We start from the raw sequence: 23259 nt of genomic DNA, 5'->3' as shown, positions 1-23259 counted from the left end.
AGTCAGTTTCGCACAAGCATAGAGAAAGGAACCTGTCACCTAAATGGATTTTCTTCATTGGGTTTAATGGTTTTTTAAACTAATTGCAAAGTCAATATAAAATTAATTTGGGGTTGATGAGCAATCATGATTTATTATTAAAAAGTAGACAATTTTCTTGTTCTCCCTGGCTATAATGTGGTCTCGATGATCCCAGAGGGCCTTTCCAGTTCCGACTTTCTATGACGGTGATTAGGAGTCAGAACACCTTGGTTGGATTCCCAGCCCTACTAAACTACTTGAGGAGTCACTTCTCTCTAGGCTTCTGTTTGCTTATCCATAAAATGAAGGAGATAGGATTAGCAAGTTTCTATATTTTCTTCCAGTTTCAATCATCTCTGAGTTTTTCAAGCTATGACCATTCCAATACTCATTAATATGTGTATCCCCTCCCATGATGAAGATAGCAACCCATTTATGCCTGCCCATCCTGTGAGACTCTCGTCTGTGTCCTCTTCTTAACCCAAAACAAGGGGTACACTAAAAGTGATAGAGGGGCATCCTTTTGATCTCTTGACTTTGTGCAGCTATCAGTAGACAATATATGACCCTACAAATGGGGGTAAATTAGTGACAACCAGCTTTTGAGCCCAGGGCAAGAGCAAGGGAGCGGTTATGGCACTGACTCCTCTGGCATAAGAGGATCTGGGTTCATAACCTTCCTTTGATACTTCCTAGCTGTGAGACCTTAGGAAAGTCACATCCCTGGGCCTCAGTTTCCTCATGTGTAAAATGAGGGGGTTGGGCTACATGTTTTCTGGAGTCTCTTCCCACTCTGAATCTATGAGCCACAGTTTAATAATCCCTCCCCGGAGCAACTGTCACTTTTTAGTGGGTTATTCCCAATAGTTTCCCTTCCTGTTTGTCAAGTTTTCAGCTTTTTCTCTCTCTAACCAGTCTGAGTCCCAACTCGAGATTTTTAAGAAGCCAAAAGAGGAAAAAAAAAAGGAACCAGGGTTATTTTAAGGAGATGTCAGGCAGGGAGTAAGTCACTGAGTCAGCAGGCGTGTGAGCAATGGTTATTCAAGGCAATGTGGGGGCTGTGTACTAGCTGTCATGCTCAGACCCTGCAGGTGAATGGTTAATCTGCTCTGGGGGGGAGGTGGGGGAGGTTCCAGGAGAGCTATGCATCTCATTTTAAGAAACACAGGTAAGCTGGAAGGCATCCAGAAGAGGGCACTGACGATGATCATGGGACAAGATAACACATATCGCAAACTGAAAAGTGGGGGTGGGAGGGGTGGGGAAGAGGGGGAAAAGAACTCCAGAGAGCTGAACCAAAGAATGAAGTGGGAGAAGTATCCCAGAGTGGAATGGGCTTCCTCAGGAGCTGAGGATTCCCCATCTCTTCAAGGAATGGCTGGTTGGCCATTTGTCCTTAATATTACAGAGAGGATTCTCAATGAGGCATAGGTGGGACCGGATGATCTCTCAGTGGTTCTATGACCTCCTCAGTCCAGGAAAAGGCCCTGCTGGACCAGACACCCAGGCTCTGGACCGGAGGAAGCATAGCTAAGTTAGGGGAGGGGTTGGCAAAGTTGCTTTTCATGCAGCACTCTTAACCCCCTCTCAGTGTTTACCCCAAACTCTCATCACCCAGACCCCCTGATACTAATCTCTGTTGGCCCAGGTGCCCCCTCCACTGTGGGGCCCCACCCTGACTCTTTGGGGATAGGTCCTATGGTTCTCATCTGTTCCTTTCCCCTACCCCCACCAGTACAGGTGTTCCCACCACCACCATCCCAGATCCTATCACTCTGAGCCTGGTTCTCTACATTTTAGACCAGTCTAAGAAATCAGGCTATGCTGCCATGATAATGGGTGCCCCTGAATTATTGTGCTGCCCCAACCAGGAAATATATTCATGGTGTAACCGGGGTCTCCTAGAGACAAAGCCTTAACCCAAAGGAGGGTGCTTATTTGTTACAGTTGTTGAAGAATGGATTGGATTAGGTGGTCTAGATTAGACTAGGAGGTTATATGGCATAGTGCAAAGTCTTGGGTTTGGAGTCAAAGATCTGACTCTGCAACTTACTACTAGTGTGACCCTGGGCAGGACCTCAGTTTCCTTATCTGTACAAAAATGAGTAGTTTGACTTGATGAACTTGAATGAATGAATGGATGGATGGATGGATGGATGGATGGATGGATGGATGGTGATCCCTACCAACTCTAAAATCCTGTGCTCCTAAATACTCTCTGAGTCCCTATCAACCACTGAGATTCTATGACTCTGATGAAATAATCAAACATTCCTTAAACTCTTAAAATATGCCAGGCACTGTGCCAAGTGCTGGAGAGACAAAAACAAAAATGGAACAAATCTTGCCCTCAGGGAGCTTACGGTCTGCTTTGTAGATTTCAGGCTGGCATGGGGGGAGCGTGGTGCCTTTAACATAGGCTGGTGCTGGGGATAAAATCGTTGGGTCACTCCCAAGGAGGGAAGAGTCCATAATATACTCCTCATCATGGCCCTGAATAAGATCCCATCCCTGGAAGCATTTAAAACATCCAATCAAATCCCACAGTAGAGCTTTGTAAAGCTTTCTCTCTGAAAATCACCTCATTCTTTCTTTGGCCCCTTCCCCACTCAAGGCTCAAAGAAAACTCATGGTCCTAAGAGAGTGTATTCCTGACCAGGCAATGTCAGTGACTTAGATCTAGTCCTGGTTTCACCACCAAATGACCTTAGGCCAGGCACATGTCCTCATTGGGCCTCACTTTCTCCATCTTGTAGAGATGATCTCCGAGTCCTCTTTGATGTTGATAATCTTAGGATCATTGCCTTCACGATCAGCATGACAAGATCCTTTAATCCACTATATTAGCTCGTAGGTCACAGAGAGGAGAGACAAGGTAGCAAGCTGACTAGTCAATGCCCTTAATTCCATCTCCTTGGGACCCTATCTCAAAATCTCATCAAATTTAATGAGCCATCAGCTAACACATTCACCAACCTTGGTGGAAATGTGATAACCAGATATATTCTTGCCCTGCCTTTAGGCAGTTTGGAAGCTTCCCAACTGAGCCAAAACCAAAGGGAGGTGCCTGTCTCTGTGGACACTGGGGGGTCCTGAGGTGACACTCATAGCATGCCCGTCTCCCTCTCATTCATAGAAGACCTTTCATTCACAGAGGACATCTTAGTGATACTCCTGTGACTCATGAAGGAAGAGTGAGCAGTGGTGTCCTCACTCAAGGCATTGACCAGCCTGGAGAAGATGGTCACCTTGAACTTCTTGAAATCCTGGCCCATGAAGACGTACAGAATGGGGTTCATGCAGCTGTTGGAGATGGCAAGGGCTGTGGCCAAGGGTAGCCCCAGACTGAACACAGAAGCTGGCACAGAGGTGTGGTGGAGCTCCAGCAGGTACAGGGTATGGTAAGGACACCAGCAGAGGAAAAAAGTGACGATGATGGTCACGATGATTTTAAATGGCTTCTTGGATTTGGCCAACCTGTTACGCTTTAGCTTGCAGACAATGATGAGATAGCACACCGTGATGATGAAGACAGGGAGGATAAATCCACACAGGAACCGGGTGACAGTCACTGTCACATGCCTCATGTATGCCACTGAGTCCTGGGCCAAATGGGAATGGTGGGGGTGGGAGACATTGGCCAACAGGCTGAAGTTGTTGAAGCAGACAATTTTGTTCTGGTGCATAGTTGTATCCCGGAAAATCAAGGATGGGGAGCCCAAGAAGAAGGCCAGGGTCCAGATGGCTGTACATGCAATGGAAGCCAGCCGGATGCTCCGATGGTTCTGGGACCACACTGGGAAGATGACAGAGACGCAGCGGTCAAAGCTGATGGTGGTCAGTAGGAAGACACTGGTGTACATGTTGTAGACCACCACAAAGTGGCTGATCTTGCACATGACCTTCCCAAAAATCCAGTGGTAGTCCATGGCAGCATTGATGATGTGAATTGGGAGGAAGACATTGAATAAAAAGTCTGCCACTGCTAGGTTGAGAAACCAGACGGTGTTTACAGTTTTTTTCATCTTGAAGGCAGTGATCACAATGACCAGGCCATTCCCCAAGAGTCCCAAAAAGCAGACTAAGCTGTAGACCACCACCAGGAAGGTCCTGGCGACCCCATCATCATTGGGGGTTGACTCTTCAGGAGCTATGACAAACCCATCACCTTCGTATTCATAGTAGCCATCAGTGAAGTTGTAATCGTCGGTGGCCATTCTCTGTAAATAAAAGACATAATTCAGTCATTCATCCATTCTTTTGGAAAACATTCCTTAAGCATCTACTCTATACTCCCTTGCCCACTCTAATCTGCACACTGCCTGAATTCCGTCAAGGCCCCAGCAGAGTGTGATCCTTTCCCTCTAACCGTTTTAATGCGTCTCTCTTTCCCCTACCTGGCAAGCATTTGTAAATATGGAAGAATGTTAATTATCAGGAAGAAGTCACTAGAGAAAGCATTCAAAAAGTGTAATGTGGAATCTCACTAGAGAGTCATCCAAGATTCAGGACTGTGGTCCTTGCCATACAAGGCTCATCCGCTTTCTGGCATTGGTGAGTTCCTCCTGGGGCTTCCGTTTTGTGGAAGGGTCGAGGCTGATCTGCTTTTATTCTCCTCTAGGACCCTGTTCCTAACTCCCTCTGGAGGAAAAAAAAAACCATGCCCCTTCAGTAGGTACCCACAGCCCCCATTCCCCTTGCTTTTCGGCTCCTCTCATTGTATTTTCTTCCCCTATTAGAATGTAAATTCCTTGAGGGAAGAGGCTGTCTGCATTTTTGCTCTTATTTGTATCTCCAGTACTAAACTATAGTACTTCCTTGCAACACATTCCAGTAAACTGAGGAAGTGTGTAGGTCACTTGAGTCAAGCATTCAATTACCGATTCCCACTTAAAGTACGTAACAAGATGCTATGCTCTAATACTTTCTTTGGAGAACGACAATAAGTCAGTCAGAAGCATGATCAAAGCCTAGACATCCCTCTGTCTAGGGATCAGTCAGTCAATCAGTCATAGGTTTTAGGCTAAGTTCAAAAAATCCTCAGTCAGTTAGAAGCCCTTGAACAACAGGGGGTAAAAGGGAATATTGCTACATTGGTGTTAACTGAGGAAACTTGGTCATGCTCTTTGGGTCTACTATAATTGAACAAGCAAGTTCAGAACCTGGGAATTCAAGTTTCTGGAAGCCTTCCAGCCGAGCCCCTGACAAGGAATAGATTGGGGGGAGCCTCAGTCTCAGCACCCTTCTCCCTTCCACGGCCAGAGGAGGAAAGTGTAACTTCAAAGGGTCTGCAGGACTTTGGGCTTCCCATTGACATTTTAGCGGTGTACCCAGAACACCTGGAGCCATTGTCTTCCCTGAGAGCAAACTGAGCACCCTGAAGAATGGAAGTTTCCAGACTCTACAAGAACCCCATAAATCTATACCATGCTTAAGGGGAAAGTCATGAGTATCCCCACCCCACAAAGGGAAGAAAAGTACTTTCAGGGATCAGAAGCTATGAATTATCCCTATGCCACAGAAGCTTTTTAAGTCTGACTCCACTTTCTCCTGGACTCTGTATGTACTTGTGGGAGAGTATGTCACTGACTCTATGGGGAAATGGAGAGAGAAAGAAATGGGGAGCTATTTTGCTCCAAATATTTTTATATCAGCTTAGTAAATACCCCTAATACCTAATTAATTCTGTCTGACTAATTGATTTAGAATGATGATGATGGAGGGGAGCACACCAGTGGGGGCCCATGAGCTATAGGACTAGAAAGGACATTTCTCCAACTCCTCAGGGCTACTCTTAAATCCTGAGGGGAGATAGAGCAGCAATGTTCTGGGGACCCAGTCTGCCATTGGGAATGGGGGTTAGGATGGTAGCTCCAGAGCAGGGGGCCACTGAACCGCATAGAAAGATACCTGCAGGCTACATATTGACTTAGAAAAGCACATGTCAACATTAATTATATTCTGCTGTATTTTTTTATTTTGTTAAGCATTTCCCAATTACATTTTAATCTGATTCTAGCAGTGCTGCCCGTGCTCCAGAGCATATGCTACATGTCTATTGGTGTAGATATTATCTCCTCCGTTAAAAACGTAAATCCCTTGAAGGCAAGGATTCTTTTTGTCTTTTTCTTTGTTTCTCTTAGTACAATAAAGACACAGTAAGTACTTAATAAATCCTTTTTGATTGGTTGTTTTATTGACTGGACTTCACTCAGCAAAGACCCCTACAGAAATCACCTTTTATATTGGGGACATACACTGGACTATTGCCCCACAGTCCTGTCCTTTGGCTATTACAGTGCAGAAGACTTGGAAAATCTCCACAAGACCCCCACCTATCATTTCTTTCCCTTGATTCTGAGAAGTTTTATACCTTCTTCATGGGATAATGGAAAAATATGGGATTCATGTCAAAGGACTTCAATTCCGATCCCCAATCTGCCAATTACAATATCATTAGGGACAGATCATATGCCCTCTCTGGACCTCAGTTCTCACATCTTAAAAACGAGGTGGTTGGACCTCTAAATATCTCTCCTAGCTTTAAATCTATAAAACTTTAATAGGGATCTATGCAGCATACCTTCTTCTAGGGTTCGGTCATATATTTAGAGCTAAGAGACACCTACAATTGAAGGACTTGAAGCCCAGCAAGTGACTTGCCCAAGGTCAAACATGTAACGTGTGGCTAAGCCAAGATTCAAATCTAGAACTCAGGGTTAGGGCTTCTGGTCTCACAGTTGTGTTGTAAAGATTATAGAATTGCTGGCTTAGAGCTGGAAGCATCCTGTGGACTCCTCTGTGGCCTCCAAGTCATATGTGGCCCTCTAGGTCCTCAAGTGTGGTCCTTTGATTGAATCCAAACTTCACAGAACAAATTACTTTAATATAAGAATTTGTTCTCTAAAACTTGGACTTAGTCAAAAGGCCATACCCGAGGACCTAGAGGGCCACATGCGGCCTCAAGGTCGCAGGTTCTCTATCTCTGGAACCCCTTCCTTTATCTTACAAATGGGGAAACAGAGGTTTTATTAGGTCCAGTGACTCCCCCAAGATCATGTAACTAGGATCATAGAATCACAGTCTTAGAGCCAGAAGGTTCATAGAGATCGCCTAATTTCATGGTTCTCAAATTTTTTGGTCTCGAGGCCCCCTTTACACTCTTAAAAATTAGTTTAGGACCCCAGAGACCTATTGTTTATGTGGGTTACACAAACATAGCAATTATACCATAATTGTTTAGTCGTTTCAGTCATATCTGTCTCTCCGTGACCCCATTTGGCATTTTCTTGGCAAAGATACTGGAGTGGTTTGCCATTTCCTTCTCCAGCTCATTTTACAGATGAGGAAACTGGGGCAAACAGGGTGAAGTGACTTGGCCAGGGTCACAGAGCCAGTAAGCATCTGAGGCCAGACATCAGCTCGGGTCTTCCTGACTCCAGGTCCAGCACTCTTGACTACGGCACCACCTAGCTGTCCCAATCAGAAATCAAAACATCTTAGTATTATTATGAAAATAGTTTTAGCCTTACAGGTCCTCTGAAAGGGTCTCAGGGATGTCCAGGGACCCCCAGACCACACTCTGAGAATTGTTGATCTAATAAATCCCTTCATGTTACAAACTGCGCTCTGCAGGCCTTAGACTCCCACTCTATCAAATTGGGATAATAATACGTGGGGTACCCTTTCCTGCCGGCAAATCTCCTGGACCGCGTTGGACAAAGTCTATAGTCCCAAATCTCAGATAGACACTTTGCTCATGGTGGAATCAGATGATCTGATATATGAGATCACTTTGTAAACTTTAAACCACCACATGCACATCGACTATTACACGGGAGCTGAGCGAGTTGGCTGAATGACCTCTGAGGTCCCCTCCCTACTCTAAATCTTAGAGCAAGAACGGGTGACGGGATTCTTTATCAGCAAACTCCAAGTGAGGGGCAAGAGAGCAAGGATTCTCATTATTTTCATTATCAACAGCGATGCTGATACCTTTGAGTTCAAAGTAGCAGGCTAAGTCTTAATGCCGAACCTGGAACAAAGGACACCCGAAGTCTGAGACTCTGAAATAGCTCTCGCCGCCTCATCCCGGGGTCATCCCCATCTCCGATTTCTGCCAGTCAGGGCAATTGTTCTGCAAAACACAATTTGGTATTTTTTTTTAACTCAGGAGATAGTGACTTTTTTCAACGTAAGAGAAAGGCTCTAAATGGCACATTAAAAGGGGCTGCCAATGGACACGTGGTTATGAATGACTTGAGACTCAGTCATCATCTGTATCCCAGAGCCAGCTCTAACCAGCTCCTGAGAGCTGATTGTTAGATTTTCGGCACTAGCATTTACACCTCAGAAACCGGAAAATGATGAAAAACAAGGCTTGATTGAATGTTTTGTTGATTGACTTGACTTAAGAAAGTGATGGAGAAAATAGCTAAACTTAAAAGTGTGTCCTGTATACATTTTTCTTTTTTCCAGAAGGCCAGTTGTTCAACCTTTACAGCACACCTCTGCCTAGAACTGCCTTGAGCTGTTCCTTCCTAATCACTGAATCATCTTACTTCCCAAATTTTTCCTGGGTATTTCTACTCATCATAGAGGGGGTGTGTTGAAGGACACAGAGAGCTGCCCTTGGAAGCCAGAAGACCTGGGTCCAAACCCTACCTCAAACACATACTGACCATGCGTCCCTCTGAGTAATTTAACCTCTGAGTGCCCCAGGCAACTCTCAGGGAATCTAATGTGTAAATAAGACATTGATCTGTGTCAGAGAAGGGAATCTCCGCACCAGGATTCCAGGGATTCTTCCTACTGATAAAATCACAAACTGGGTTTTAAAAAAGAAAACTAGAAAAAACATTGACTGAAAATGTTGTTTCCAGGAACCATTACCTCCCTTTGAGAATTCATATAAATGGAAATAAATATACTAGAATGGCTGAGATTACAGTAGAGTCAGAGGACCTGGGTTCAAATCTTTGCTCTTACTACTACTACATGAGTTATATCTATTAATATTTGTTGTATTAGCCATGAAAACATCTTAGCATTATTAGGACAATAGTTTTGACCTTGTGGACTCCCCAAAAGGGTCTCAGGGTGCCCCACTGACCCCCAGGCCACTCTTTGAGGACCCCCTACTCTATAAACTAAGATTGTCCATTCTATAGGAGGTACCAAGCTCCATTGGTCAAGGGAGTTGTTTCATCCACTAGTCTCCTATCCCAATTAAATCAAAGGTCTTCCTCTATCCTTCAGGCATCAGAGATACTTACAGACAGTTAAATCCTAGGGAGTTGTCTGGAGCACCTAGAAATTGAGTGACTTGACTAGGGTCATCAGTTAACAGGTGTTAGTTGTGGGATTTGACTTGGGGTCTAGATTCCAAGACTCTATGATGCTGTTAGCTCTCATAAGGCAAACTCTCCTTCTTCTCTCTCTATCATGGTCACTGCTCTCTCCCCCCACCCCCTCAGATCATAAGCAGGCAAAAAGAATCGATAGAATCCAAGGTTTAGCAATCTAAGAGAAGAAATCCTCAGCTCTCAGGACCATAAGGGACCTTGGTTCTAGTCCAATCCTCCACTCTTATTTTTTGTAGATAAGGAAGACGGGGACCAGAGAGGGAAGGTGAATTCACAGAGCAGAGGTGGGACTGGAAACCAGGCAGCCTGGTTCTGTGGCTATTGTCTTTTCCTGGCACCACAGCACAGCAGACATGACCAGCTTGCTTTGCTCTCTGGAGAATAGCGCTCCAGGCTTCTAGGAAAAGGTGTGAGTCACCCAATAGAAACTCTGCTGCCAAGGCTGTCCATTCTGTCAAATCTGGGTTGCCAGAGCAACACGTTAACCCAGAGCAGAACCTTTATTCCTGTTCAGCGGGCAGAGAAGAGGCAATTGCTTAATGAGGACCAATCCTTTTGTGCCCTTGAGGAGAGCTAAGAGCCTTGTCTCGTTTGAGAAACCTGAAGGGGGATTTTTAGCAAGAGGCACTCACAGAGGGGTGTCTGCACCTCCCAATCCCTCCATATACTCTAGGCTGTATTAATTGTGCATTGAGGTTCTGGAATGGACTATGCTGGTGCTTAGAGACAGCATCCTGGGCTGGAGACAAAGAATTTGAGTGCTTCCCTCGGCTCTATACTGGCTAGCTGTATCTCCTTGGGTAAGTCACTTCCTTTCCTGATGTGTCAAATCATGGGCTTGGGCTACATATTCTCAAAAGAGCTTCCCAGTTCAGAGATTTCAAGCTGGAAAGGACATTAGAAGTCAGCAAGTCCAACCCTCTTATTTTACAGGTAGAGAAACTGAGGACCAGGGCAGAAAGTGACTTGGGATAATAGGATCATGGTAAAAATAAAAAGTCAAGGCAGGCCTCAAGATAAAGCAGGCCTGAATTCAGCCTAAGGAATGGGCTGGAAAGGCTAGAAAGGGTTCTTGCTGAAGATGTCTGGGCTGCCTTTCTAAGTTCCTCTCAGGACACAAGCCAGCTAGCATCCTGCTCGTATCAGAGGTGTAACTAGTGTGGAGTAGGTTGCCCCAGGAGACCAACATCCGCAGAAGGGGCCACTTCCTCCCTAGGGAGGCATCTCTCCTCTCTGAAGTGACTTCTAGCCCAACATTGGTCATCCAGGAACACAAGGTAAAATCATTCCACGTCTCATAGAAGCATCAGTCTGGATCTGAAAGGTACCTCAGAAGCCATCTAGTAGGAAGGAGGGAAATGAGCATTTATTAAGCACCTACTATATGCCAGGCATTGTGCTAGGTGCTTCACATTCTCTCGTTGGCTCTTCACAATACCCTGGGGGAGTAAGTGTTACAATTATCTGCATTTTACAGATGAGGAAAAAAGAGGTGAAGTGACTCACCCAGGATGATCCAGCTAGCAAGTGTCTAAGGCTGGATTTGAACTCGGGTCTTCCTGACTCCAGGCCAAGTGCTCTGTGCACTATGGTGCCTATAGTCATAAGCATCAGAAGTAAGACCATATTACCTTCACATTCAGAGTCTCGCTGCCATGACATCTCTTCCCCTCCCCTCAACCCCCAAGAGGATGAGGACCAGACTCCCTGCAGATAAGCCACCCACTCTTCCGAGATGACTCTGCTTATACTGAAATGTCTTCCGCCCCCACCCCCCAAATGAATTTGCACCAGGCATAATTACTGCTAATTACAGCTTTGAGTCACAGCCTCAAAGTTGTGAAAAGCGGAGATAAAGATCAAAAGAAGAAGTCAGAGGGTCAAATCTGTCCTCCAACACTATCAGTGTAACCTTGGGCAAGTGACTCGACCTTCCTAGGTCTCAGTTTCTCCATCTGTAAAATGAGAGGGTTGAACTCTGAGATCCATTCCAGATCTAAAACCTCGATCCTGTGATCCCACTAATCCTCCATGTCCTTCCCAGGTGCCATCTTTAAGGAGAAGAAGCTTCTGAAGAGGCTTGTCTTTGTTGTTTAGCTAGCAGAGGAAACCAGGAAATGAAGCCCATGCTGAGCACGGGAAGAGAAGCTCAAGAAAGCTGCTGAAAGGGAAGAATTAAGGAATGTCTCACCAACTGCCGCTCCCCCCATGGATAAGCTGGAAGGCATCTGGGGTTATTTTGGGTCACGTTTATTTTTGGTGGAATGAGCAACATGTGGTCCTTCCCTGGGCTAAGAAGCACATGCATGCCTCTCCTAAGGACCCTGGGTCTCTAATATCATGGAGAGCTCCGAACTGAGTCCTGCTCCATGGAAATTCAATTCATGTCTCCCCACGACCTCTACATCAGCATCAAGGTGAATGTCAAGATGAAAAAATATGCCATCTGTCCTCAGCTGGCTTATATTGGGCCTGTTGGGCCTGGCAGGGGCTGGGGGAAGGAAGACAGACTGCACGTGGGTAAATGCAGCACGATGTGGACTGTGACGGTATACACTTGGTACATACTGAGCTTGTAGTGACCTGATAGGATCACATGCCACCTGCATGACTTTGAGTAACTCCCTTCCTCTGCCTGGACCTCAGTTTCTTCTTTGGTACAATGAGGGGCTCGGACTATAGATTTATAGCTGGAAAGGATCTCCAAGACCACCAAGGTCACACAGGTTAAGTACTAAAGGCTGAATTCAAACCCAGCTTCTCTGACTCCAGAGCCAATGTGTACTGTATGTATTGTCTCCCCCAACAGAATGCAAACTCCTTGAGAGCAGGAATCTTTTCATTTTAGTCGGTCTGTCCCCAGCACCTAGCACAGTGCCTGGCATGTAGTGTTTTACGTTAAGACATTGAGTCGTGTCTGACTCTTCTTGGCAAAGATACTGGAATGGTTTGCTGTGTCCTTCTCCAGTGGGTTCCCATTTTACAGATGAGGACTGAGGCAAATAGGGGTTAAGTGACTTGCCCAGGGTCACATAGCTAGTTAGTGTCTGAGGCTGGATTTGAACTCAGATCTTCCTGACTCCAGGCCCAGGGCTCTATTTACTGAGCCACCTAGCTGCCCTCTGCCCTACTACTTAGTAGGTGTCTACTAAATACCTATTTATTGATTCATTGATTGACTGAAAGACACAGACAAAATAGGAAACTTTGAAGAGACAGGGGACAGATAGGGGAAAAAAACATGGATGAAGAAGCACCTGCACTCAGCCTTGAAGGAAGGGAAGGATTCTGAAAGATAATCATGAAGAGCGGCTGTGCTCTAGCCTTGGGAAATGCACAGGGTGGGAACGGCTGAATGGTCCTTTTTGTCTAGGATGTAGAGTCCATGAAGGGGACTGATAGAGATAAGACTGGACAGGAATCAGACTGCGGAGGGTCTTCAATTTCAAGCATCTGCATTTTATCCAAGGGGAAAATGGGAGCCAGTGAAGATTTTTGAGCAGAAGAGTAAGGATTGTTTCTCAGGAAGAAGATTCTGGCAACTGTGTGAGGGGGGATTAGAAATGAAAGACTGGAGGAAGAAAGATCTTAGTAGGCTATTACAATAGTCCAGGTAAAAGTCGATGGTGGTCTGGGTTAATGTCCTGGCTGTGGGAACAGAGAAGGGGTGGAGGTGAGGGGGATGTTGTAGGCAAGGGGAACCCAAGTGTGTGACATACCCAAGACCCAAGAAGGATCTACCTTAGGAGGCCATCGAATGATGGGGAGGACCCTGGACCACAAGCCAGAAGACTTGAGTCTTAATCTTGCTCTGTTATGAATGTGTAGGCTTAGACATGTTATCTAGCCACCACTTGGTACCGTATGTCACAGGGTTAGTGTGAGGGTTAAATTGTTCAAAGTCATCAGAGCCTCATACCTTAGAGCTGGAAGAGAAGATCGTAGGTAAGGACTTTAGAGGTCATCTAGTCATAGGATTGGGCAGCTAAGTGGCGCCATAGTGCATAGAGCACTGGTCCTGGAGTCAGGAAGACCTGAGTTCAAATCCAGCCTCAGACACTTACTAGCTGTGTGACCCTAAGCAAAGCACTTAAACCTGTTTGCTTCAGTTTCCCCATCTGTAAAATGAGCTAGAGAGGTTACAAAGAGTCATATGACTGAAAAATGACTATAGAATTATAGGCTTGACCTGGAAAGGACTTATGTTTCCATTTCACCAGCCCAGAGAAGTCAAGGAATTTGTCTAGGGTCACACAGCTCATTAGCACCCAGGCCTAGAACCTGAGAGGAACTTTAGAACCTAGGATTAGAATTCCTCAATTCTAGGACCTTTCCACTACACTTTTGCTTCTCTGAAACTGCATAGAAAACAATGTTGGGGATTTCAACCACCCCAAGAATTGTGTGTCCATAAACCTAGTCCCAAAGACAAGTAAAGCTTTCACTGGAGTATAGCAGCTCAGGACCATGGTCCCCAGACCCTACACTCTAGAAGTAAGTCCCTTTAGCAGCCAGGAGAGGAGAACAGGACCATGGCTGGGCTGCAGCATCCAAGATAAAAGCAGGAGTAGCCAGGAAAGACCCTCTTCCTTTTCTTATTGTTCCCTTGGGTTGCTTACTGCCCTCTGGGACATCTCCTCCCTCTGACACCCCCTCCCCCCATGACTACTCTTCCTAAGGTCTGAGCCATCAGTGCCCAGGGTTTAGAGCCAAAAGGGACCTCAAAGATCTTACACACAGTCAGGCAAATTGCCCTTGGTGTCTTCTGAGAGCAGATCTCACCCAATAAAAATCCAAAACAGCAGGCCAAATCTATGGGAATGAAACTGAAGAGAATAAATGCAAATAGTGAGATGAAATGGAACAGTAAATATGACAGAAATAGGGGCTGGACGTGTGATTTCATTCATATACAGAGTTTCCAGATCAGCTTTCTATCGAAGCAAGCCAGCTCCTTCTTTACAACTTATGGTTTTAGAGAGAGGCAACTTGGTATAGTATACTGGTTAGAGAAACAACCTTCATGCCAGGAGATGAAATATAGTTAAGGTGAATGTAAAGTTCTATACTTAGGTTCAAAAAATCAATTTCATAAGAACCAGATAGGAAGTACGGCTAGAGAACAGTTAATCTGAACCCATCCAGAGGTTAGAGTGCTCTGCCAGCTCAACAGGAATTAAAAATGCAAGATGGCAGCCAATTCAATCTTAGGCTCCATTAAGAGAAGGGTATTTTCCAAGAATGAGAATGAAAATCGGAGATTTAGAACTGGAGGGACCTCAGAGATCCCTTCATTTTCCCCATAAGGAGGCTAAGGTCCACAGAGATTAAATGACTTCCCAAGAACCCACACTAATAATCATCAAATGGTATTTGAACCCAACTCTTCTACTTCCAGAGCCAGTGTCCTTTCTGCCATCTTTTCCACCATCCCAGAGGTGATAGTTTCACTCCAGGCAAAATCCATCTGGAAGAAAGTGTTTGTTTCTGGGCCCCACTATTTAGAAAAAAATATCAACCAGGTAGAGAGCGCCCCTAGGAGAGGAATAAGGACCCCAGAATCACAGGATCTGAACATGAGAAGAGACCTCAGTGACCATCTAATCCAGCCCATACATGAAAGGGGTCCCTCTATAACATACCTGGCAAGTGGTCATCCAACCTCTGCCTGAAGCCCCCAAGGAAGGGGAGCTCCCTGCCTTCCAAGGCAGCTCATTCCTCTTTGAGACAGCTCGAATCATTAGGAAGTGCTTCCTGACATCCAGTCTTGAGTTGTCTCTCAGAAACTTCCCCCCATTGTTCCTGCTTCTGCCCTCCTGGGGCTAAGCAGAAAAAGACTAATCTTTCCTCCACACAGCATCTTGAAGACTGCTATTGTGATCCCTCCCATACATTCTCTTCTTCAGCTAAACATGGATGTTTAATGGACCTCAGGGTCAAGGCCAAACGGAGATGGATCGAAGGAACTGAGAATGTTTAGCCTAGAGAAGACTGGGGGAGGAGAGGGGTATGTGGCCCAGAGCGTGATGTTCTTATGTAATCATTTCAGCTGGGACTCCCTGTGATCCTGTTTTGGGGTTTTCTTGGCAGAGATACTGGAATGGTGCCATTTCCTTCTCAAGCTTATTTTACAGATGAAGAAACTGAGGTAAACAGGGTTAAGTGACTTACCTAGGGTCACACAACTAGTAAATGTTGGAGGTCAGATTTGAACTCAGGAAGATGAGTCTTGCCGACTCCATGCCCAAAACTCTATGCAATATGGTGCCCGCCTAGCTGCCCATAGGGCATGATAGCTGTCTTCATGTGTTTGAAAGGCTGTCCTACGGAAGAGGGATTCAACTTTTTATGATTAACCTCCAGGAAGATTCGGGCTGGATGTAAGAAACAAATTTTCCAACTACTAGGTTTATCCAAACCTGGAACTGGGTACCTCTGGAGAGAGTTTATTTGCCTTCCCTAGAGGTCTAGACGGGAAAGTCTAGATGGCCATTTGCTGGGCATGTTATGGAGAGGATTCCTAATTAGGAACAGGCTGGACTTGGTGGTATCTGAGATCCCTGCCTCAGATTGGGTCCCTTTCTAATATAGGACAATGTTCTGTGAAGTTTGGATTCAGTCAAAGGGGCGCACTTGAGGACCTAGAGGGCCACATATGGCCTAGAGGTCAGAGGTTACCCACCCCTGCCCTAGGCCACACCACTGACTAGCAGTAACACTAATAACAATAGGAAAGCAGAGGCCTAGCCAGGAACTTTGCCCTCCAGAAACAGTGATGGCATCCATAAAGTCAAGGAGAAGACCATAGTCTCTCACTTCCCATTAATGTTACTGGCTGACTTAGTTGTCACTCAGCACTAAGCCCACCCTGAGTGGAGAGAGCTGAGTATTCCTTATGCCATCGCTGGGTGCCAGGCCATGTTGACCAACAGCTGAGCCAGTCAATGACAGGGGAATCTGACAAGGCCAAAGGATGATGGGACTGTCCTCCTCCTCCTTGATTCTATACAAGAAGGCAGTCCCAGGCTGCTGGATGGAAAATCTGGGCCCCAGCTCTGGGTCCAGAACAACAGTAGACACTCCCCAATCCTCTGAATGTTCCTTTCATGACTTAAGTAACTGAACGAGGGAGTTTGAGAAAAAGGACTTCCGACTGGGAGGGGTACAAGCACAATGTCCTGAGGGGGCCATGGTCCTAATTAACCCACTTACAAGCCCAACCTGCCAGAAAGGATTTTGCCATAAAAGAAAAGCCTGTCAGATGCGTCACATCAAAGTCCCACAGCTGGCAGCTGTTTTCACTAACATGTACTGGCCACTGGCAGCCAGATAGATTTAGCTCGTCGGGTCCGGGAGAATGTTTTCTCTCTGCTCCCACACCCACTCTCATGGAAACTTACCCAGAACTGCTGGACAAGGGGCCAAAAAAGCTCTGGCTGCCTTGGAAAGTCACCACCTCCACCACCAACACCCTGGCCTCCACCCCAACTCTGCCTGGGTTTGCAGAGGGCCCAGGCCTAGCATGGTGTCTCCCCTGAAGAAAGCTTTTGATAAACAGTCTTTGAATTGTTGAGAGGTTGTATTGATCATTCGGCTCACCGGGGATCTGATGGGAAATCCTAGGTGGTCAGAAGACCGCAGTGCCTTAAGGAAGGACGGTGGCATGTACTCGGGGCCCAATCCCACAATCCCATCACTTCCCATTCCACCCCTCTTCATTCACTTTTGTGAGCCTTCTTTGGCCCATTTTAAATGACCTTGGGAAAGGTCACGCCATTATCTGTTAATATGAAGGCGCCATGAAAGGCATTATGGTCTAATGGAGGGAAAGCTGGCCTTGAAGTGAGGAAAACATGAGTTCAGATCCCACCTCCGACACATGTCAATCGGTAAAAGCTGACTGAGGATAACACTTTACTAAGGACTGTTGTTCAGACTCTTCAGTTGTGTACTACTCTTCATGACCCCGTTTGGGGTTTTCTTGGCAGAGACACTGGAGTGGTTTGCCATTTCCTTCTCCAGCTCATTTATAGACGAGGAAATTGAGGCAAACAGGGCAATCCAGCTTACAAGTGTCTGAGGCTGGACTTGAGCTCAGGTCTTCCACAGGACCAAGCTGCCTCTACACCTAAAATCAAGGGCTCATGCCCTGTTGCAGTCAAAGACTGATTCCTAGACCCAGACACAGGCTGAGCCCTGACCTTGGTCACAAGCTGGTCCCTAATCCTTTCCAGAGGTTGATCTCTATTTCATCCTGGTCACAGATGGAAGCCTGACCTGGTCATGCACTGAGGCCTGATTCGAAGCATAGACTGAGCCCTACTCTGCGGCACAGACTGACCTGCAAACCCCCATCTGGCTCCTCAAAAACACAAGCTGCCAGTCGTAAGAGGTTTTACTTAATCCACAAGAGAGTTTGCATCTACACAAATTATTCCCCACTCTGGGAGAAGTAAGTCAAAGTATATTGTCCAGGGGTCACTCACATCTTCCTTATCTTGTCTAAACATACTTCCATGCACTCATAAATCGAGCTTATATACGGAGAGAATAGTGTGTATTCAACAGATGTGCAACCCACACAGATACACAAATACTCCCCTGCAGCTGAGGATAATTTTAAACAATTCAGTTGATAAGGCTCCTCCACTACCACCACCCATTTACGTTTCTCTGGATTTTAAAGCAACGGTAATCTCCTTAACTAAGCTTTCAGCCTGCTAGTAATAATAAAAAAAGGCTACTGAGACTCAAAGTAGCCAAGTGTTTACACTCCTCGGGACTGTTTACTGAGAAGTGTGGGGCCTGGCACAGAGAATCACAGGATCTCCTTGGCCATCTAAGCCACACTGGACCTGAGCAGGAATTCTGACTACAATATCCCTGGCCAGTGGTTCCCCGGCTTCCAGAAAAGGGGAGTCCGCTCCCTTTCAAGGCAACCCATGCCACATGGGGCAGCTCTCATTGTTAGGAAATTCGGGTTGTGGTATTTTCTTTTTTTCCTGATAATGAACTTAAATCTCCATCTTTTCTATTAAATCAGCCCTTTCTCCCATTGATCCAGATTTGCCCTCTAAGGCCAACCTAAAATTGGACCCTCTAGTCTAATCTGGGCCCAAAGGAATCTCTGCACTGATTGACAACCAAGTGTCTTGACCTGAAGACCTCCAGGGCCTGGGAGGCCCTTACCTCCTAAAAGGCACACAGCCTGTGCAAAGGCTTGGAGGTGGGAAATGGGAATGTCATGTTTGAGGAACAGCAAAAAGGCCAGTTTGGCTGAAAATTACAGTGTGTGAAGACTCTATGGCTGGTAGGGAAGACTAGAACCAGGTTGTGAATGACTTTAAATACCAAATGGAAGAGTCTGTATAAATTACCCCGTTTCATTTTTATCTCTGCCCTGTGCGTGGCGCAAAATAGGCACATAACGAATGCTTATCGATCAATTTTACAGAGGAGTGAAACTGAGAATCAGAGAGGGAAGGTGATTTGCCCATGGTCACAGTATCAGAATGGGATTCGAACTCAGGTCCCCTGACCTGCTCCATGGCTTATTCCATTATGCCAGGATGTTTCAGTAAAATCACTGCATTTTAAGTCTGGAAGAAGCCTCAAGAGATCACCCGGCTCAGGCCTCCGCCTCCAGGAAGGTAAAACACTATTGACTCTGTGATATCATCAGAGTAACTCAGGCTAGAGAGGACAGCAAAGTATAACAGAAAGAATACAGAGGCTTTGGGGTGAGAGGACCTGGGTTTGAATTCCACTTCTGACACTTACCTAGGTGACCTTGGGCAAGTCACTTAACTTCCTGAGGCCTCAGTTTCCACATCTGTGAAGTAAAGGGTTTGAACTAGATGGGCTCTCAGGCCCCTTCCAGCTCTAATAATAGCGATAGCTAGAACTTATTATTTCACTGAATCCTTCTCATTAGATCCTGGAAGGTAGGCACTATGATGATCCCCATTTTACAGATAAGGAAACTGAGGCAGAGGTTGAGTGACTTGCTCAAGGTCACACAGCTAATAAAAGTCTAAGGCTGGATTTGAACTCAGGTCTTTTCTGACTCTGGTGCTCTCTCTACTACTCCGCCTAGCTGCCTCTAGATCTCCAGCCCTCTGAAAGAGCTACTAAGTGGTAGAAGTTGGAAGTCTCTCACTTTCCTGGACTTCTCAGGGCTCTCTTAATCCACCCAACAGAGAGTGTGAATTGACACACATCCTTCCTCACTCTGGGAGGAACACCTGAAAGCCTATGGTCCAGGCAGGGGTCCCTCCCGTGCCCTAAACTTACTTGTTACTGACTCAGGTTCTGGGCAGGGGAGAGGAGCAGGGATGAGATGTCTTGGTTCTTCCCCAGGTGGAAAGATTGGTTGTGTTTCTGGAAATCTGCTCGATTCATTGAGGCAAATCTTATCTGGACTGAGGAGACCCATAGAGGAGTTCTGGGTAGGCAGAGTTCCCACCTGGGAACAAGTCATCTTTCTCTGCCTCTTTTTTCAACTCTAATTCCCTTTATTCTGATAATTATTTGTTTTTATCCTGTATATGACTCTTTGTTGCTGTTTGGTTTTATCTGAATTCTTTGTGAGCCCATTTGAGGTTTCCTTGACAGAGATACTAGAAAGGTTTGCCATTGCTTTTTCTAGCTCATTTTATAGGTGAGGAAACTGAGGCAAATAGGGTTAAATGACTTGCCCAGGGTTACACAGCTAGGAAGTGTCTGAGCCTGGGATTCGAACCGTCTTTGTATATGACTAGCTTTGTACATATTTCTTTGATGTTGCCTCCCCCATTAGATTGCCAGCTTCTTGAGGGCAGGGACTCTCTTTTGCCTCTTTTTATATCCCCAGCACATAGTGTGGTGCCTGGCACATAGTAGGTACTTAATAAATGTTTACTGGTTGAGTAATTGGTTTCAGGATGCAGTCTCCCAGGAGCTCAAGTGGAGAAATAGAGGTGTGGCTTCTTCCCACTCCATTGGATCCCTGCTCCGCGCCTCCATTACTGCCCACACTCACAAAGTGCTCCTGGGTCAAACTGTGCTGAAGCATTTCTTCAGAACTAACTCGTTCCCTACGGAGGCATCAGGGATCTGTGTGCGATGTAAGAAAATGATGAACGAGTATTTTCAGACTTGGTTGCCTCATCTGTAAAATGAAGGGATTTGATTAAAAGATCTCTAGTCAAACCCCCTCAAACCCCTTTCCAACTCAAGATATATGACTCTATGGTCTATTTCTTGCCTCTCTAGCATCTGGGCGCCATAGCGTGTAGAGTGCTGGGCTTGTAGTCAGGAAGACTCATCTTCAAGAGTTCAAATCCAGCCTCAGACACTTACTAGCTGTGTGAACCTGGGCAAGTCACTTCACCCTGCTTGCCTCAGTTTCCTCATCTATAGAATGAGCCGGAGAAGGAAATGGCAAACCACTCTACTATCTCTGACAAGAAAACCCCAAGTGGGATCAGGAAGAGTCAGACATGACTGAAACAACTGAACAACAAACAAACAACATCTGGGCTAAGTGGAGTCGCAGGGAGGGAAAGGAGGAGAAAGCAAGAGAGTTTCCAGGGGTGTGTGGCAGTGTGGAACAATGGAAAGGGAGATAGGCAGAGGTCCTGGGTTCAAATCCCATCTCTGGCTACCTAGGTGACTTTGAGTAAGTCTCGTGACCTCCCTAGACCTCAGTTTGTCTATCTGAAAAATGAGGGACTTAAACTAGATGATTTCTGAAGTCCCTCCCAGCTCAAAAATCCTCGTCTTACAAAGAAGAGAACTATTTCAGAGAATGGAAGTGATTTACCCAAGATCACAAGTAGATTTGGACTCAGAAGACCTGGGTTCAAATCCCAGCTTTGCCACTTATTACTGGGGAAATCACATAGCCTGCCTTGGACAAATCACTTAATCTTGCTGGGTTTTGGTTTCCCTACCTGTAAATCTGACAATCTGGATTGTCTCCCAGCTCTAGAAGTTGGATCGTATAGAGTTTTCTAAGCCTCAGTTTCTCCTTTCTGTAAAATAAAGGGTTGGACTTGATGACCTCTCTGGTCCCTTCTAGCTCTAGATCTCTGTTCTTAACCTTTGAAGACCAGCTCTTCCCTTCAACAAAGACTGGGAAAGAATGTGAAACCCAGAAAACTTGCTTACGCAAGTCACCCCTGTCCGTGCTGGACTTAACACATCTTGGAAGCACGAATCAGCCAAGCGGAACTTGGCATTGGACAGTCCGACTCTGGAACTCATCGGAAACGTGGACAGATGTCTTGGAACATTTGGTCAGTTGGAGGATGCCTGGAGATGGCACCTCCAGCCATTTCAGCCCCTGTTCATTTCTCTCCTGGTCTTTTTCCTTCTATTTTAGAAAACTCATAAAAGCCCATCGAGGTCCTGTGAGTCCTCTTCCCCTCAAAGATATCCAGAGCTCTGGGGCTTTAAAGATGGCTCTGGGCATACAACAGAATTCATTCTCCCCAAGGTCATCTTATTCCTGGAGACTTCCTGCCAAGGAGTCCTGGATGATCTCGCTAATGTAATTAAGAATGAAGAACAGAATAGAAACTTGCTCAACATTTGGCTGAAAGGATTTTGGTTTGGCATCTCCCCTTCCAAAGGATTAGAAAAACCAAGGCGTTGGCGGGAAAGACGGGGCTGGGTTAAGCCTTTCTTCCAGGGGAGATGACTCAAGCCTTGGGAGGGTCAGAGGTGATATCCTTTCACGGTGGATATAACCCTGATGCTGAGGTAATAGATGGTCTCCAGAGACCCTAAGAAGCCACGGTTATCCAGGACCGCTAGTTTGCCACCCATCTCTCCATTTGCAATTGTCTGACTCTTACAGATCATCCTTGGCACCTCAGAAGCTCCTCAGTTCTCCTTTCTTCCTGGAGGGAGGAGAACTCACTAGAGAACATAGTTCAGAAATGGGACAGCAGCATCACCAGCAAGGAATCTTGTCTAGGAAGTTCAGACTCTAAGAGCTTGAATGAGCCTCTCAGTCTTTGTACCTTGACACACATTTGCTGTTGTTCTTTTAAAAAGAAAATCCTGGTTTCCAAGGCAACCACAGACTCTTTAAGGAAAATCGTGGAGGCTGGAGTGAGGCCTGGGTTTAGGGGATGCTTGGGTGGGACCCCAAATCCTCTTCTCCCTGGCCCCATGGGAAAGGAAATGGCTTATTCCTTGAGGTAACTCTGGGCATCTCTAGGGGTCTCAGTTCTTGGAAGAGACCAGGCACCCAGGGGCTCAAACCCCTTGTCAGAGTTGGGGCAGCCCAGCTAATCAGCACATTCATGACTTCCATTCCCTGGCTGGGAGCTGGTCCCCATGGCAACCACCTTCTTCAGATTGGGCAGAAGAAGGCAGGAGGTACTGTGGTACATGCATCGGGAGGGTGACAGGATGATTGGCCACGTGGTGGCCAAGGTCAGCAAAGGATGGAGCCTCCATTCATCAAGACTCTAGACATAATATCATAGGGACATAGATGTCAAGACTTCAGGGGTCATGTTGTACAGCCCCTTCATTTTACAGATGAGGAGCCCAGGAAGACAGCTAGGTAGAGTCAGCAAAGAACTGAATTGAAATCTAACCTAAGACACTTAACTAGCTGTATGACCCTGGGCGAGTCATTTAACCACTTTCTGCCTTCATTTTCTCATCTGTAAAGTGGAGATGATAAGAGAAGCTGCTTCCCAGGATTACTGTGAGGATAAATGAAATAAGATTACTAAATCTTTCGAAATGTTAAAGCACTTGTATAAATGCTAGTGGTTATGATGATGATGACGGTGGTGGGTCTCGCCCAATGTCATACATGTTGTACACGAGATTTTATCCCAGGTCATCTGACTCCAGAGACAGCCTATTCAGA

At 45.9% G+C, this 23259-nt stretch overlaps 1 protein-coding gene across 1 annotated transcript in view; it reads right to left on the bottom strand.

Annotated features, from left to right (window-relative positions):
- Positions 1-756: 756 nt before the first annotated feature.
- Positions 757-23259, bottom strand: part of CMKLR1 (chemerin chemokine-like receptor 1) — a 46873-nt gene continuing 24370 nt past the window's right edge. Inside the window, exons 2-3 of the mRNA XM_036741285.1 lie at positions 8017-8158; positions 757-4241 (exon numbers count right to left, since the gene is read on the bottom strand). Of these exons, the coding sequence (XP_036597180.1) occupies positions 3126-4238 (1113 nt within the window). The 5' untranslated portion in view covers positions 4239-4241; positions 8017-8158 and the 3' untranslated portion in view covers positions 757-3125. The remainder of the gene's footprint in view (positions 4242-8016; positions 8159-23259) is intronic.

Source organism: Trichosurus vulpecula, chromosome 1, assembly GCF_011100635.1.
Source record: "Trichosurus vulpecula isolate mTriVul1 chromosome 1, mTriVul1.pri, whole genome shotgun sequence".
Taxonomy (NCBI): Eukaryota; Metazoa; Chordata; class Mammalia; order Diprotodontia; family Phalangeridae; genus Trichosurus; species Trichosurus vulpecula.
This window is presented reverse-complemented; position numbering and strand designations above follow the sequence as displayed.